The 18744-nt window shown below is 51.0% G+C and overlaps 1 protein-coding gene across 2 annotated transcripts in view; it reads left to right on the top strand.

The window, feature by feature from the left end:
* The first annotated feature begins 213 nt into the window (after positions 1-213).
* LOC106746818 (polypyrimidine tract-binding protein 1) overlaps positions 214-18744 on the top strand; it is a 354727-nt gene continuing 336196 nt past the window's right edge. For both annotated transcript variants that reach the window (XM_014623870.1, XM_014623869.1), the window contains exon 1: positions 214-894. In XM_014623870.1, coding sequence (XP_014479356.1) covers positions 887-894 — 8 coding nt within the window. In that variant the 5' untranslated portion in view covers positions 214-886. The remainder of the gene's footprint in view (positions 895-18744) is intronic.

Genomic DNA, 18744 nt, shown 5'->3' with positions numbered 1-18744 from the left:
ACACACACACCGTTACCTACTTTATACGTGCGCGTATGTCACTGTTAATTTCATAAAGTCGCGCGCAGAGCGACTCGAGTCTATCTCCGAACGTCCGCCGCGAGATGGCGACACGCTGCGCGAAATAGCGTGCATCGAATGCGACGATGCACCTTGCAGCCGGCGCAGCCCGTAAGCGGCTACGTTCGGTGCGTTCCGTGTGACTCGCGCGTTGTTCCGTAGTGAGGTTTCCCCTCTGCCCCCGGGAGTGCCGGCAGTATCGTGATCGTGCATCTTTCGGTCTCGTTGCACCCACGTCTGCTGCATATCGCGAGCCGTCGTCGCGTCGCAGACTCGGCCGCGAGTCTAAATCCGAGTCCGGGATCGTGGTGTCTCGCAGCCGCTCCTTTCTCGCGCGTGCACGCGACTCGGTGCGGGCGACGGGAACGGTTTTCGCGAGTAATATCCGCGCTTGCGAGAGCGAGCGTGACGGAGAGCGTGGGAGGGACGGAGAAGGAGCGAGGGCAGAGAGAGGGGCCGAGAGAGAGAGAAAGCGCGTGCGAGACGAGCATTGCGCGATCGAGTCTCTCATCGGTGACCGTGTCTTGTCGCGCCGGGTTTCGGCGGGTTTACTCGGCGCGTTAATTCTCGTCGTCGTGGCCGTCGGTCGTTCGCACGTACTCGTCCGCCATACTCGCGCCTATCGGTCGACAAGAGGCGGCGGGTAGCGGTAGTAGTACATGCAACCTGTTGTTTTCTCGCGCAGCGCGCTCCTTTACGCCGACACGCAGCCGTGCTGAGCGGCGAGCAACGACGTGCGACAGCCGACGTGGTGGCGGTCCGACCTAACCTCTCAACTGCCTCCGAGAAACGCGCCGTCCCGTCGACGCTGGGAGCTGACGGCAGTATGAACGGGTGAGAATACGTTTCAGAATGATACTAGTAATGCGAATCCCGTCTCACGACGTGAGACGTGCGCCCGGCGAATAAAGAGAGGGAATGTGAAATAGTGCGTGGGCGAGGGGAGAGGGGAAGTGAGAGTGACAGCTGAATGCACGCATGAACGCATGGGAAAAGGAAAGGTGTAGCTATGCCGGAATGCTATATCGGATTGGGAAAGGAGAACTGAGTGAGTGAGTGGTCGGGAGAAAGGGAGAGAAATAAAGCATCGATTTGCGATTGTCTGTAGAGCGAGAGTGAGGTTATCAGTCTGAGCGAGAGAAGGAGAGGAAGAGCGATAAGGGGATAGAAGGGAAGAGCGAGTCCTCTATCACGTGTTCTCTCTCTCTCTTTCTCGCTTCCTCCCTTCCTCCCCCTCTCCCCCCTTTCTTTCTTTTTCCCTTTCCCTCTTTATTGCTACTAGCGATGGACCCAAGATATATGGCATTACTTTGTATAGCTCATATATCGTTTGGAATATCACACTCGAGGTCGTATATTGACGAAAGTCTCGAGCTTCTTCAATTTTGGAGATTCTTCCACATCAATTGTTAATCACGTTATAATTCACATTTATATATACGTCTTATACATACGTACACCTGCATTAAATATATAATGCCAAATGCATCATTTATTACTATCAGTATTTCCGATCTCGCATGACAATGAAGATAGTTCGGGCGATCGAATCTCGCTTGAGAATTTTCTAAATGGAAATTTAAATGTCCGTTGCTAATTCTAGTTCTCGATATAGTCCCTTTGCGAAGGTGCACGTGCGCAGCTCGGCTGCCTGTGCGCGCGTGCGGATTTGGCGCAGCCACGATAATCGAGGCTCCGATTGAATTTTTGCCATTTGAAAGGAGGGACTCGCCATTGGGAAATTAATTAAGCAACGTCGAAGCCTTTTAATCTTCGCTATCGCACAGTCTAATCATTTAATCATTGCCGGGCGTTTGCCTTTTTAAAACCGTCACTCTTTGTAGTACGCCGATTCGAGAACCACGCTTCTCTCTCAATCACGTTTCGCATTGTTAATAATACGAAGTGAACGTGATACCGTTACACAAAAGCGGTCCAGATAATCTTTCTCTTGGAATCGATGATAAATCGCGTCCGCGAATATTAATATCTCGCGACTATTAAAATATTAAAATCTCGTGACAATAATTCTTTTATTTTTTTTTTTCCGTCACCGGTAAGTAATTTCCGTGTAGTTATTGAAAGGGCAGAACGGCAAAGTCGCTCACGTTCGTAATTCTTTTCCGAGGCAGGCAGACCTGCGTATTACGCAGAGAAACATCGCGAAATATGTTTACATAGATGTCACGCTCGGCTTGCGAGCGGAAAGCCCGTGCTTTCAGCCCGTGTTTATGCTGCAGCGTACTGTAGCTTCCGCACATTTTATGAATAATATTCGATTACATATCGCAACAGTATCCAATAGTGCAACGCGTTCATTCCGCGCCGTTGGCATCCAATGGCTTTTGCCGACGAGCGTACGGGCCGCGTTTCTAACTTCATTCTACTTATATTTCACCGCACGCACGTATATGACAATATGCGAAACAAAACGTGCGAAAGCGCGCGCTGTTCGCGGTGGTTCTAGAATAAATTCGTAAAAATTCACCCACATTGAGGTTTCCGTACTTCCCGCATCTCCCTCTCTCTCTGTCCCCCCTGACTTCGCACTAGTCTGCGTTCAACGTTAAATGCGGCGAATTCTCAGCTCGGGATACCAGGCGTATTGATTATTACGTAAAATTTTGCGTCGTATCGACGTATTTATAATTTCCTCAAATCACCCAACAACAACTACTCCTTCGACCCTAACACAAATCGTTGCTTCCAATTAAAATCAATTTTCCGCCTTAATTCGCCCAATTTCGGCGTGTGCCGTGTACTTGCGCGTAACGCGATCAATATTCCGAATTCGGTCTACTTCTTTGCCCGGACAATTATCGCCGAAATTTCTCGTCCGGGCTCCGTTTAATCCTACTCGTTACCATCCCGGGAATATAACGCACGCCGGCTATGCGTGCGCTCGCGCAACAACAACAGCAACAACATCGACGCGCCTCGATGGAACTAATTTCACGGCACGGAGGCACGGACGCGCCGATTTCGCGTAATTTCGCGTAGTTCCGACGCTGCTATTCGCATTATTACAGCTTTCACGGCGCGGCACGCGAATACGCGCACACACGCGCACTCACGCACGCATGCACTTACGCACTCGCGTGCATCGCGTCGCAACGCGTCGCATCGTAACGCGCGGTTTAAACTCTTCGGTCGGTATTCGGCCACGTGCGCACGTGGTAACTTCTTCCGCACGGACAAAACGGCTTTTATCAACCCACGGTCACGTCGAAGCCGCGAATTCGATCAGGCGTTTGCGCGCGCACCTATCGTTGGATGATAAAAAGCTCCGTCGCTTCCTTCGTTTTCGCCTTCTCCGGGCTCCCCTCGCCACTCTCCTCGTCTTATCTCTCGCGAGAGACGCGATAAATAAATCGCGCCGACGCGAACGTTTTCGATTTAATTAAGCCGGCACTCGCGGACGTCATCATTCACGCCGCGGACGATGAATCAAACGCGCACCATCGGATCGCCGGTCGGCGCGTTTATCGCGTCAACAGCGACCGCTATATTCGTTTCGCACGCTCGAAGGCCGGAATTAGATCCCGGCGTTTCTCGTCCCGCGAAACGCGCAGTAAAGAGAGACGAGGCTGAGTCGGGAGAGTCCTGGCGCGGCCGATTGCCGTGGATTCGCGCCAGGAAATGATTTACGCTCGACCGCGTGCCTCGGCGTTCGCGGCGATTCGCTTCATCTGACTTCGCGCCGACCGGCTTCTTCGCCGCGCGTTGTCCCCGCGCTGAAATCGTGCGCCCGAAAAAGCCCAGAAGCGTAATAACGATAGACGGTAAAAAAGAGGTGTTCGCAAAGCCGACTCGTTGAATAAACACCCGTCGACGGAATTTTCTTTCTTTGCCGGCGAGAGGGGGGCGTTTTCTACAAATTCAAATCTTCGCGAGCTATTTTAGCTTCCGCTTCCGATATTAGAAGCGCTCCGCATTCGCGCGCGGTATCGTGCCAGATTTCACGCTGTATTTTCGCGCGACGTGATTGACGGAAACGCGCAGCAAGCGACTGAATGCGGCCCGAACCGTTTCGTCGCGCGTTCGAGTCCAAAGACTCGGACTCGTCCATTATGGATTAGCACTTCGCCGATGAGTCGCCGATAAAACTCCTTTGACATTGTCAATTCGATCCAGGTTACGCGGCCCTTCTTCTGTCGCGCTAGAGAGCGTTTCCCTCGCTTTCCAATCTGGATTCTGCGGGGACATCTATTTGTATCTTAATATACATTTTTTTTAATATTTCTCGACGCGTCACCCTCTCTCTCTCTCTCTCTCTTTCTTTAAAAGCAACTTCGCTCATCAGCCATCTGAGTGCGACTTTGCGCATCCCATTATACGTACTTTAGGCATAGGAGCGACTCACTTTCCTCACTTTTTCTTACTTATTTAGTCAAACATCTAATTTTTTCTCATTTAAAAAAAGAAGTTCTAGAGCTGGGATAAACGTACTTATCTCTCTTACACAATCGCCACGTGATGGCTAAAATGGACGAATGATGTTTTTGAGAACCGTGCGAAATCGCGCTTTTGCCCCGGCTGTCGTGCGTTTAAAAGACGCTGTCGCATTCATCTCATGTACGTGAGGACGCGGCGTCATTGACATGCACGGGGAAGCTGAATACCGGCGGTGTGGTTTGCCGTCTATCTTCGTGTCTGATATTACGTTTCACTGCGGTCGCGCCAGCCATTGATGTAGATGCGAGCTGGTAGTGCTCAATCAGGCGATTCGCGGGGAATTACTAGATATGAGCTTTCGCGGGACGTCCAAGCACCGCGTTAGTATCCGGAAAGCGCGTTCGCACATTCGCCCGCAATATATCGATCTCGAAGGGTCTTTTCACGTCCGTTATGTCGCTTGAATTTGTTTGGCCGGTGATTTCGCGGCCGCTTCGAAACTACGGTCAGATCCCGAGAGAGATCCGAGCCGTGGCTCGAAAGCTTGAATTCAAAACTGTGTGTCGCGATGAAAATCCCGATATATAGAGTCCTCTAAACTCGAACCGGGGAGATCTACGGTCGGACGATCGTCCCACCGCGAATTCTATGATCACGCTGACACAATGTCGATGGAGCAACTTTGGATTCTCTGTGAATGCTAACGACTATGAGCAAATGGAGAAATCGCGAGAGATAACGCGGTGAAAAAGTCAATGCCACAAGACCGACGAGAGCGATTCGTCCAGGCGAATGTCGATGCGAGATATAGAAAGCCGTGTCGGACGATCCGATGGGCGGTTGCGTAACGACGCATTGGTGATGCACTCGACTGATGGGACTACCAGTTTCGTCGACGAGAGGGTGAAATTCGACGGGAGAAAGAACGACTTGAGAATCGAAAGAGAGAGAGAGAGAGAGAGAGAGGAAGAGAGGATGCATCGACTGGACTTCGCTACTTACCTACACCGGTAATTAGCGAGCATTCGTGTCGCGGAAGTGTCCTTCCCTCTCGTTCACGCGATCCGCGCGGCGTCTTTGTCGAACGCAACTCGCACGTGACTCGCGGCGATCGGTGGGGAGATCTCACAGCACGTGCAGATTTTTGCGAGACCGAGCTTGTCGAGACGATATTTCCCACGAACGTCAGACGACTATTCGGCGCGCGGAATCGCGACGAGGATTCCTTTCATTCTCGCGTAAGAAGAATGCACGACTGGCGGCGAGCTCGCGAATGGGAAGTGACGAGCAACGAAGCTAAATCGAAAGGACCCGCGCGCGCGAAAACGAACTCGTTTAAAATCCGATCCGTTAATACGGCAGTTCCTGGCTCGTTACACACCGTCGTGTGGCATTTCTTCGCGCGGCGTGTGCGTGCCGGCGGGGTCAAGCTTCACGCATCGTCACAGCTTCACGGAACAGCGCCGGTAAATGCACAGCGAGCGCCCGCATGCGGTAGCGAGCGCGCCCGCATTTCGCCGCTATCGACGCGTTCATCGAACCGCGTGCCTTCTGCTTGCCCCGGGTAAATGCTTATCGGGCCGACCTGCAGCACGCCCGATGATAATTAAAACGATGACAAGACTCGCGCGCAATAGCGTACGCAAATATCTCAGCCGCCCATCAACAGCCGTCATCGTCAGCGATCCGCCGCGATATCCGACGCGTTTAACGACGCACGCGCGCGCCTTTAATTATCGCGAAATGCCGCTGACGGCCGACAACGGCTGCTAATTAATGTTATTCGTAGAAAATTGGTGTCGTTTTGTGTGTGTGTATGCGGATAGTATCGCGAGAGACCCATTATTATAATAGGGGAAATAAAATGATATAATTATCATTAGCGAACACACAGGATCCGCTCTGTCCGCCGGCGGGGACGCTCGTTTCGCGGAAATTGGTTTACGCGTTTGAGCGGGGAGGGGTGGGGAGGAAGGTATATTATAAATGAGCGTGGCTTCCAGTCTCTGCTTAATTTTTGAAAATTGCGGCATCAAGCCTCGTCTCGGTGCACCTGCGCCGAAGTGCGCTGTAGCTGATTATTTGAGTGGCAGCTGCGTGTGCATGCACCTGCTTCGGATGGAACGTATTGTCAGGAGAATGAATTCATTTTGATAATAACGCGGAACGCGTTATGCTATAAGCCGTCGATCCGTCGCGACGTCTCCGTTAATTATGCACTGTATTGTACGGCACGTCTCGCGATATTTCTCTCTCTATCTCTTTCCCTCTCTCTCTCTCTTTCCATTTATAGCAAAAATATCTGCGTTTGCTTGCGAAATTTATCGGACGCGTCTGATACACGATAACGAAAAATCTGGTTTGTTTCACAAGCGCGGCGAATTTCACTCCTAGCGCTGTTTAACGGTCAATTAACATAAATTTGCGCCTTAATGCGCGCACGGTATATTGAGTATACCGCGCAGTAAAATACGTAGTTTTCGAGAGCGCGCGGGAACACGCGTCGCGTGGCATCGATCCCGGCTTCGTCGTAAAGTGAAAACGCACTTGCACGATGTAAGGGCCCCGGGTTTTATACAAAGTGTCCCGGAATAATCGCTACTTCCATCGAATGCAGGCACTAAAAGAGTCAAACGAGGAGAGACGTCCGGTTGTTAAAGCGATACGGTAAAGTCGCGATAAAATTCCAGGTGCAATCTAATCTCGGCGCAAGACAGAGAGAGAGAGAGAGAGAGAGAAACGTCTTCGAATTCCCGAAGATTGCTGTTCAACGTCGCGAGCTCTTTAATTTAGCAACCGATCCGATCGCGTCGAAAAGTCGACTTCGAGTTGGAGAAACAGCCGTCGGTACGAAGTTGTCGAGGACAGTTCCGAAACAACTCGCGCGAAATGCATCGGATTTCCGGTATCCCGCGATCGAATGCGAACGGTGTGTTCGCGCGGACGAACGACGACGCACGACTTCGCGTCTCCGCAAATGGCCGAGCGCGGCGGTGCCCGCGGAATTTTATTAACGATCGTTAACGCACGCCGATGTTCGATGGTTACCCGGCATCGATGTCGGCGCGCGAGCGTGCGCTAATTAAAACTGACGCGCCGGTGTCCCATGACGCGTATCCGTGCCTGCGGTGCAACGATGCGTCCCGCTCCCGTCCTGCTCTCTCGTCTCGTCCTGCCTCGTTTCTCGCGCCGACTTCATTGCGCCTGCATTGTCGGCCTTTCACTTCGTTGCCCTCGCTACGCTCAGCTCACCGTCATGTATCGCGCGGAAAAACTTTCCTCCGACGGGGTGATCAGCTCGTTGCCAGTCGTTGCCTCGCGTACCCTCGACGAGGATCAAAGAGTCGGAATTAGCAGCCGGATCCTGATCATTTCTCTGATAATCAAGTTTTCCCTGCTTTGAAAAAATGGTGAACACTTGTCATTCACGTGAGCACTCGTGTTTCCATTCGTATTTAACTGGGAGAAATTAACATTACGTTCAATTTCTCAGAAGCTAATTAATCTCAATCGAGCATTCCCGAGCTTTTTGTTGCTCGGTGCGTCAAGGAGAATAAGAGAGATCGGTTCGATGCGGTTCTTCTCGAAAACGTTGGGAGAAAAATTCTCGAATGGCGGGATCGGCACACATATCCGCGCGCGCGTCACATGGCTGAAGATATTTATCACGATGAGATCGAATCTCATCCGTCGAGCGGCTTTTATATCCGCTTTGCGCTCGAGCGGGCGTCTCGAAAATCATCGCCTTGAGGGAAACGCGCGGCGGTACCGTCGGGATGCCGGGGGGAATATCCCCAGCTCGACGTCGTTCCGATATCTCGATCCTAAGAGCACACAAGGCACTCGAGGGCGATGCGCAAATGACAAATCGCTCGGCAAATAATAAATCGGAGGCGGCATTCGGGCGGCTGCCGGGGATTCGACGTGAGGGTCGACAACGACGCGCGAGGTTGGGGCTGACGTTCGCGGCTCGGCAAGGGGTATTGAATGTTCCTCCGCGCTTTCGTCAGCTAGCCGAACCGAGAGAAGATCCGATATCCTCTTCGCTCGAATCGCCGATAATTTGATTCCTCGCGCGCGAACGCGTCGTTTCGCGGGACGTTCTCGGACGACGGACTGTCGATCAAGTTGCAGCATCAATTAACCCGTAAGTGGACACGAGGGGATCAAACTGACCCATAGACGCGTGAACAAACGAATCTTTCTCCGTTTTTTTGTCTGCCGACATTGTCGCTTACTGCAACTTGCCTCCGCCACTTGGATCCGTATTGATAATCGTCACTTGAAACTCCTCTCAGATGCAGATTTTAATTGACTTTCGTCCCCATAACGAGACACATCCGCTTGATTCACCGCGATTTCGTGCGCCGAACTTCGCGTCGTTCTCTCTCCCGAGCCAATTATTCGCGGCTCGGTGTATAGCGGACGCACGTGGAAACCTAATTCGAGGAACGTATAGTGCATTATACTCGATTATAACGCACCTACGAGGAGAAGGCGGCGGGGGGGGGGGGCTCTTCCCGCGGACCGCCGTCTCAATCGGTGGTCACCAACCTCAAAATTCGAGAGATATCGATTTTCCTCCGCGCGCGTATCAGACCTCGCTCGTTTCCAGAGCGCGCTTCCTAATTATTCCGCAATTCCTGCAGTCGAGCCGTAGGCGAGGAGGAGGGCTTTTAGTTTTCGGCGTTATTATGTTATTGGAATCGAATAGTCCGGCAGGGCGAAATCGGATTTGCGCGTGCTTCGGGGTCGGTCGACCGGGCGTCGCTTCGTCGCCGTTCAACGGCGTAGGATTCTCTAATTTCGTTCTAAGGGCTCGGGAATTGCACAGTCGCTCGTTCGCTCGCTCGCGCGTGTGCAGCTGCTAATGCCGGCTTCTCGGGTTTACCGGATTTAGCGGCGGTATTACGTGGTCCTGATGGCCGTGAAATCGGACCCGACGCCGAAGAGGCGTGTGAAGAGGCGCCGACGAGAGCTCGACGTTCGTTTCATCAGTCACACGACTCCCGCAAGCTTTGCGACGTCGCGTAATTTTTTTTCCTCGCGCGCGAACGAGTGTATTAGCTCGGGGATAAGTATTTAGGCGGAGGATAAGGTGGAGTTTTCTGTAAGAAGGGAGGTGTTGCTCGGTCGACTCGAACATTTCAACGCGCGTTAAATAACTCGAGAGGCGTCGCCTTTCGAAGATATTCGACCGCTTTCGATGCGACTGAAGTCGATTAAAACCAAATGTAATATCGCTAACGACTCGCGGGAGTCTAGGGGATTCGCTCGCCGGAGATCGCTTCGAAATTTAATGTTGCCGCGTGGAAACAACCTGCCTACCTACCGACGCGTTCCCTCGAATTCTGCTTCAAGTATCCGTAATGGAGAGATAGTGCGCGATACCTGGAACACCCTCTCGTGCACCTTCCTCACCCCTTCGGTCGAGTGGGCTGCGCCACTGTTGCCCGGGCGCGTACCCTTCGGCCGGAAGCCCTCCGTCGGGATTAACGGCTGGGAATGGACAGTTGGGCCGCGAACGAAAAGCCCGCGGGGATGGCGAAGGTCCGCCGGGTTCTGGTACAGAGTAGAGAGAGAGAGAGAACCCTCCCGATGGCGCGACCTCTCGCCGTTCGTTCGTTTCAATTTCGATCACGCGATCGCCCGTACACGATAGAGAACGCGAGAGAGGAGAGGAGAAAGAGAGGGACTCTCGTTCGCGCAAGATTAACTCCGCACCCGTCGAAAAGTCAGTCGTACGTAGTAGCGAAGTAATACACGAGGGGCAGGAGGGGGAAAGCAAGTCCTTTTTCCCCCCGCGAACCGATCGATCGGTCTCCTCGCGTGCCTCGCTCCCTCCGTCCCTCCCCCGGTATAATGAAACACCGCTGTTACCCGCAAATGGAAACGGTACCGAGGCTCGGACTCGTCCGTAGAATGAGCGGGCATCGGCACCGTAAATTGGATATTCGATATCATTTCGAGTAACGGCGCCATGATTTTGGCGACGAGCGAGTCGTGCTTCGACGCTCTTACCAGTGGCGCTGGAAAACCGCGCAGGAAACGCGGAGTTAAAACGCGTCGCTGTTCCCGCGATCTCTTTCCGCTTTTCTTTCCTCCGCGGACGAACAGAGATTTCTACGTATCGTAAACGATGTACTTTGCGGTAACGATCCGACGATGAACGCGCGTTTCGACAGCGCATTCGGTATTACTCACGGCGAATGAAAAATCGAAGCGGAAATAAATCATTTTTTCTATTTGTATCGCGCGCTTATTGCTGTGTCAAATGTAACGATACCCGGGACAAAGGAGAGATTTAAAAGATATAGAAGCGGTGCGCGCGTGCAATATTTTTAATTAAACATTATCGATTCGTTGAAACGATAATCCCTCTTTGGAATCAATTTTTGAAACTATTTCATGGAAATGGCTGTGTCATGAGCAGACCGACCGCCATAAAACCGTTATAAAGTAAAGTTAATATCTCCGCTCAATTAATTTTCATTCAAAGCAAATGTGAACCATTTTAATATTTGCATTGTACGCGGCAGTGGTTCGTATAGTTAATATACCGTTTTTCTGTAGTTCGTCCTATTACAATACACGCGTGTGCGCGCGAATTTATATCGAATCTCTCTATCAGACTGTTCAGGTATCTCCCGAAATCTATAGTTACGCAATCTCATCGTCCCGTCATGTGGGCGCGCAAAGGGTTGATTTCGGTGAATCACGCTTATCGCGCGAGTGCTTCAAATAAATCCGAACTTCATTTCAGATAACGAGCAAAGGCTCGAGATTCCGTGCGTTTCACGGCTTGCTGATATTGCTAAATTCCCCCATTAAAAAATAGCGTGGCGCGCACGAGACGAGATCCGACTCGTGCGTAAGATATCTCGGGCGGTTATCTGTTGATGCGAGCAATCTCACGGTCGATTAACTGCAAATTAACCGATTTCACTTTCACATTTGTTCTGCCAACGCTACAGAGAGATAACCTCTCCCCTCGTTTAGATCGCTTTAATTTGATCTCCTTATCGTATCTCCTCGCGCCTCCGATAAGCGTCTCCGCCGTCAATGCCGGAGACTCGCGTTATGATCGCGTTAATTAGAAACACTGGGGTTGTAAAGTCCGTAATTGATAGCGGCGATTGCACAAGTGGCGGGCGGTAAGTCGGGCTAATCAGCGTGCTAATCAGCGTGCGCGAACAAAATGTAAAACAATCGGCACGGTCTCGCGGAATAAACGCCGGATATCGCGACACGGCATCGACGGCGTTGGAAAATATTTTAATCTCTCTTTGGTATCGAATGCATTTCGATACGCTGCGCGCGTGAAAAAAAGGACGAGGCTATAAATCACTCGATGCCATCCGCTTTGTAAAACTGTACCGGCACTCGTTTTGGAGTACTCGCGTCATTTGCTGTAAATCGAGCCTCTCGTCGCACGAGTTGAAGCGGAGTTCTTTTGCCGTTAATGGCGCAGCGAAAACAATGTTAAATGTTCGATATTATACCGTCGAGATATGGAGCGGGCGGCGTCGCGACTGGAGCAATTAATCGCAATAAATCTTGACGGGCCGTAATGCCCGGACCGACCGCCGAACGCGGATTATGCGAGCGCTGATTTTCCTCGTTGGAATCGCGGCGAATTGCGTAACCGAGAGGAAGAAAGAGAGAGGGAACGCCGAGCTAATGAAAAACATCGACGGGGAGCAGTTTAGTTTCGGCTAACTACACCCGCTCGGGCGTAACGCGATGTGCAGCAACGTAATTATACGCCGCACCGCCATCGCCTACGCCCGACAACGGCCGTATTAAAAACAAGGAGCGATGAGTATGCAAACGAGAGAGAATGAGAGGGGCGCTATCGCTGCTCGGCTGCTTTGTTAGGTATCGCCGCTTCTTGGCTTCTCCGCGCGCGAACGAGAAAACTCCGTGACGTATCGACTTCGTCGCACGCACCTTTCGGACGCGCCTGACAGCAGCGAGTGCAGGTTGCCGCTGAACCGAGGCGAAACGATTGGAGACGCGAATTTTTTTCTCGCGGAAAAATGCGCGCGATTTCTCGATCTCGACGTCGTCACGAGACACTGCTGTACACTCCTACGGCCATTTGTACGTTTCGACCCTTATTAAAGAAACATGAACTAATGATTAGAATCCGTGTGGCGTAGTTAACGAAGGACCGCCTAACGAGTGTAACGTGCATCGTTTAATGGGCGAGAGAGTGGCTAATGAATTGTGCGTGAGCAGAGCGAAAGATTGCATCATCTTTTATACGGTGGTTACGGAGAGCGAGCGTAAGAAACGAGCAAATGTACTTCTTGTCGGGAGGAGGTGACTTACCTCTGTGAACTTGATCGAGTCGGATGGACGATAGTTTATACTGATATATGCATCTATTTTCACATATTGTGGCCGAGAAATTTCAGTTCGATCAAATATCCTGAAAATCCTACACTGTCGTCTTCACTTCGACGCGGGACGACGTATATCACGGTATACACACGGTAAATGAGTTCTAATTTCGTCCTCCACTTTGGTAATCGTCCTCCACACGCGAGTTAAACGGTGACGAGATTCTCGATAATGTCCCTACGTGATAGATTAATCTGAGATGAAAGCTTAACGCGGTTCGCTTCATCTAATCTCATTTTCTCTGCCACCACGGACGCGCGAAGCTCGCTAAATTTGAAATGCAGAAATACACGCGCGCGAGACGTATCGAATATCCCGCCGGACGGCGGGAAAAGCGTTTTCCCCGCGTCTCCGGAGTCATCAGTTCGGAAGTCTCTCTTCGCCCGTTGTCTTCGCATTTCCATCCGCTCGATCGGCCTCACCAGGCGCTCGCTCGCTCGCACGAGGTCGTCAAATATAACGGTACAGCCGAAAAACAACTTATCTTGATGACGTTTGCTACTTCCACGGCGGAATCCAATATTCCCGGTGGCTTTGTCGCGGCGGTCGAGCTGAAAAATTCATAAGACCAACCGGCGTCGAGCGTTGTCGCCCGACTTTTCGTCAGCGCCGCGTTTCCGCGCGCGCGGCGCTCCGCCATTGTGCGCGGAACAATGCGCGGCCCGGCGATTATGTGCCGCTTTGTGTCCGATAGATTCTTACGCTCTTACATATTTCATGTCGAACTCCGCGTTTCCCCGCGTTGCGCCATTAAAAGTTTCCGCGACTGCCAAGCGGCTCGCTCCGCGCGCTGCTGAGTTATATATTCTTCCTCAGATTCGCTCCGCATCGCCGGACTTAATCGCCGCTGCTTGCGAGTTCTCTCTTCGAGATCTTTCTCTCTCTCTCTCTCTCTCTCTACTTCTGTCTATCTCCTAGTCTTGTACGGAAAATCATTGGGATCCGACGGGCCGGCAAACTTCGATAATTACGCCGCGGATTATTGTATATTCGGTCTTCTCCTTTTTCCCGGCCGTGACGAACGGCGCGCGCGCTCACAATTACCGATCTCTTCTCGTCGAAGTTCCCCGTCTCGTCCCATCACGAAACGTGAGATGCTGTATAAGTTTGCGAGACGCGCCGCTATTCTACGAAATGCACGTTTCTATCCGCGAGGCGCAGTCGGGGCGTCGTGTATTGCGATTAATAAATCAGAGCAAGCCTCCCAAATGGGCGTTTAAGAGGCGCGTGGTTTAAGAGTGACTCGCAAACCCACTCTGAGATGTAAGATTCAGAGCGTATATGTCGCGTGGTATTCGTAAGTTCGGCTCTTTCACGGCGAGCCTTTCTGTAAAACGCCGCCTTTCACCGGGCTTTTTATCAGATGGAACCGAAATCGCGGAAATCCCGACGACATTATGCGTCGGCGGGCCCGTCGAAGAGATTGCCCCAACGACGAATTTCGGACGATGAGAAAAAACAGCGTGTAAATTCTCACGTCGACGATGTGCGGAATGGAATTTTTCTAACGCGGAAACGACCGGCGCGCGCGCCACCGCTGTTATAAACAAGAATGATGAAAAGACACGATAGGCACGGTAAAACGCATCACGCACTGTGTGTGTTTTGAAAGCCCCGCTTAAGCCCCTTAGAGATATCCGCGTGCAAATACTCGTTCGATCGCGCGACCGTAAATTCGAGCCGGCCCGGTCGGCTTCGGGTAGGAGGAGGAGATGGGGGGGGGGTTAACGGCGGTATAACGAATAATAATCGTTCTCGCTATTGGAAGTTGTACGCGCCGCGCGTTAAAAGTCGCGGCCTAAGCTTCGATTAATAACGCGCCGCTAAACCGCGGAGAAACATACCGAGCGCGATTTTCGACCGAAAATCCTAACACATGCGGCTTTCTTTTTCTGTCGTTGACGCGATTCTCTCTCTCCCCCTCTCTCTCTCTCGAGAGAGAAAGAAAATTTCCGACGAGCGCGACAAATACCGCGCAAAAAGCGAGACGTGGTTACCTTAAATGCCGTAGTTCGTCCGCGCAACAATTAATTCGGTTTCCACACGCGCGCATTTTTCATAATTATAATTTTCCGATCTGTGTAATTTTTATTCCGGCGTTTGTTCTTTGTACGGAACGGCGGGGAAAAGTTTCGAATGCAATTATCGTTGAATGCACTTCGTTGAAAATTTTTCCGCTGCGCGCCGGAGGCATATTATGGGCCTGTGGCCCATCGTCGTTCTTACGCGGCCATATTTCCGGAATTTAAATGTCGAATGGAACGATAACATTGTTTTATAATAATTTGTCGGAATTAAGAATAACGGGACAAAGTGCAGCCGCGGGCATCACCGCGCAGCGACGACGGTAAATGAAATTATTAAAGAGACGTCTCTCCCTCTCCCGTTTCCCTTTTGTTTCCGTGGTAAGGTGCGCAAAAGAATGCGATTGGTGCACGAATAAGAAGGCCGTAACGAAAGAATCGACGAGGCAAACGTTCCTGCGTTCGTCATGTTGTCCGCGAATTAAAAGTACTCGGGCAGCTTTTAACCGTCTTCGCGAATTCGCGTAAATCTTCTCGGCTCCGAAATCTACTCTCGAAATTTTTCGAAACGAAACTTCACTCCAAAGGAGTGAAAATTCACTCCAAGCGAGAGTGAAAATAATACCACTCGGAATGGAGTGACTTTTCACTTTTCGTAAGTGTGGATATTCTAATCCAAAACTCGTAGTACGAGTGTTTTACTCGATTGGAATGTATGTCTGTCTTCTATGAATATTTTACTCCAAAAAGAGTGAATTCTTCTAATTTACATTCTGTAATACGTTATTAGATTAGATTAGATTCGGTACGAAATGAAAATAATCACTCCACGTGATGCGGGGTGAAGAATTCACTCTGTAGAAGTGAAAAATCGCTTCAACTCAAATAATTCGGTAGTTACTCCATTTTTCTAATGAGATTTCACGACGCAGAGTGAAAATGTTCATTTCACATCGCAGAAGAATCCACTCGATAAGAATGAAAAGTCAGTTCAATTCGAATTGCTTGGTTGTCACTCCATTTTTTGAATAGATATTTCACTCCAAGAAATTTAGAGAGCACGAAAGTGTTCGCGGCATTAATAAGTCGGCTGTTCGTTCCGTCTGCGTACTTGAATGAACGGTATTAATCGTCGGAATACGAGATGAAGTAACGATTTCGGAGCCAAGAATAAGTCACGCTTCTTTCCGTCGCTCGAAGTCCCCCAATCGCGCGCGCACGAGGTAGCCGGATGAAATATTCAGCAGCAATTCGGTAATGCCGTTCTGTTGCCGCCTCAATTTTCTCCGAGTTTTCCATGTGTAATATCGCGATTACCCGACACCGTTAACCACGTATCGGTTCAGTTTCGATCCATTTCCTGCGGCGTCGAAGGACTAAAACGAACGTTCGCGCGTGGATTGCGAATTCGCTGTGACCGACAGGATATCATCTCGTTCGTCGAACAAAGGATCTGTCTTTCATCCTTTAATTACGCGTTTAAAACGCCTGAAAAGGAAACCCCGTCCGTTAATTCGGCGAGCAGCCGAATGAGAGAGCGAGCGGGCGAGCGGGGTGAGCTCTATTCCGTTTCTTTAGTTAATTTCAACCGCGGCTCCGCTCTTTTGCGGCGAACAATATATTATCCGCTCTTGACCCTCTCATCGCCCTAATTAGCTGCTGTATAATAAGACCGAACGCAAATGCAGGGTGGCCGGGGTGAATGAGTGGGTGTGTCGCGCGGGAACGCTCGGCTTTGATATTTAATCACATTTAACGCAAGCACACCGGCTCGCTTTTAATTCTGTTTGTTTCGTGGAAAGGTAAATTTTCCGGACGGCTCTCCCGCAGGAATCGCGCAAAGGATCGTGGGATTACGGTATCGCCACAGATCTATCGCGCTAATCTCTCTCTCTTTCTATCATCCGTTCTTCTGATTCTCGGTCTACTCAATCTATATATATATGCCTGCCATTTCTCCCAGCTCGTGTCTGTTCAGCTACTGGGGAGATCAAGGGGAAAATGTATCGGAATGTATAATGCGTGTGTTCGTGCTGTGTCGATCCATACGAGATATGTCAAAGGTTAGATACGTCATTTCATCGACGAATCAGCGGGCAGATTCTAGGCAGTCGTTCTTTTTCCGGTGGGAAATCGGAACGTGCGCGCGTTTAATGCTCGACATTGAACGTACCGGGCGATTAAACGTTCAATTAAATTCCCGTTATCGACGAAATCCGGTTGAAATTAACACGGGAAATGAGATCTCTTTGTTTTTCGTCTATTTATATCTTCGTGAGGCTCGAGTAGCGGGAAGCTCGAGCTGAATTTCTAATCTCCCCGGTTCCCTCGATTCGACGACTTCGCGCAGCGAATAAAACTGTTGTCGCTATTTTTAGCGGTACATTTCGCTCCGTTCCGTCGCGCTTTTCCGTAGAAAGCACGACATTAATGCATTCAGTAGGCAATCTAAAGTTTTAATTAGCACGAACGCGCAGTTTAAAAAGCCGGGTCGCGTATGTGCGCGCGTCGAAATTAACTAAACTCCACGTGTTTCCCCGCGGTAACTAGGTAATCGAGTTCAGCGAAAAAATTAAACGCGTTCCGTGTCCGCGCGCGCGATACGCCTCGGCGCCGAGACCGCGTCGTGGACGTCCGGAAGTCATGAAATATCGAAGCGGCAAACACTTTTCTTCACCCGCCCCCGAGAACTCTCGTAACTATCGAGTTCCGCGCTTCGTAAACAAATTCCTCGTTATTACCCAAGGGCGATGCATCATCGCGCACGCATCTCGCGAGAGTTCTGCCATTCCCCTTTTCTCCCTTTTTTAATCTTCTTCAAAGGCGCGAAATCGACGATCGACCCGGCGACTCGGTTTTTACCCAACCTGCTCGGGAAATCGATTTCGCAAATTTTGACGTACCCCGAGATATTTATCACCTTGCTTTCCGTTCGCTTCTTTCCCCATTATCCCGTTACTTCCGCTCCGCTACGTTTTCGTCTCTCCCTGTTTCTCGCTACCTTTTTAACCCAGCGCCGAGGGGTATTAATACCCCCCGCGGCTGAGAATTACATAGCGAGGCTAAAGTCCGGGCTGACGTACCATCGTGGGGTTAGTTAGAGGGTTAATGAGGAACCCTCGACGTGTTCGGGGATTTCAGGGGTAAGTTTCGGCCGAAGTTTCGGGCGTTATAATAATAATTGTATATACACTTGACAATTCTGTCGGCACGAGACGGTGCGCTCTCTCTCTCTCTCTCCCCCGTGTACTCCGCGGCGCGGAGCCCACCAGCCTATCATCTCGCTCGTCCATCCGTGTGCGCTCTCCCGTCCCTGACAATCCGGGTCCTAATGGGTCCGTAAACATTTGCGCGCGAGGATCAAACAGAATACCTTACCGGTGTCATCATTCTGTAAGTACCGCCGCGTCACCACCATCGAGTCGCCGTCACTAATCACATTCGCGGCGTCCGCTGCTTTTCGCGCGAGCTCGGAATACTCTCGATACCGTCCGTTCGTTTCCGGAAACTGGGATCTTTCGGCGAGAGCGGAGGCAAAAAAAAGGACGTGCTCGCATTTCTACGACGAGGACGCGCCGCAACGATCACATGTGTGCGCGTCGATCGTGCGACGAGTAAGCCGACTTATTTAAGAAGCGCACTACTCGCGGCCGGCGTTTATACGACGGACACGCTAATCGTGCGAAGATGGAGAGAAGAAATGGGATGTTCACCGTCGCCGAGTTTATCCGCGAAGCCTTCAAGATCCCGGCGATTACCCCAGTCCGGGGTTTTTGAAATTAGTCCCGCCACCTTGGCGCGCGGAGTAATCCTCCATTTATTCCCTCGTTCGGCCACCTCCACTCTACTTCGCTCTTCG

The sequence above is a fragment of the Dinoponera quadriceps genome, unplaced genomic scaffold (genome assembly GCF_001313825.1).
Source record: "Dinoponera quadriceps isolate SergipeBrazil2010 unplaced genomic scaffold, ASM131382v1 scaffold1565, whole genome shotgun sequence".
NCBI classification, from domain to species: Eukaryota; Metazoa; Arthropoda; class Insecta; order Hymenoptera; family Formicidae; genus Dinoponera; species Dinoponera quadriceps.
The sequence above is the reverse complement of the archived record's forward strand: the minus strand, read 5'-3'. Positions and strand labels throughout refer to the sequence as shown.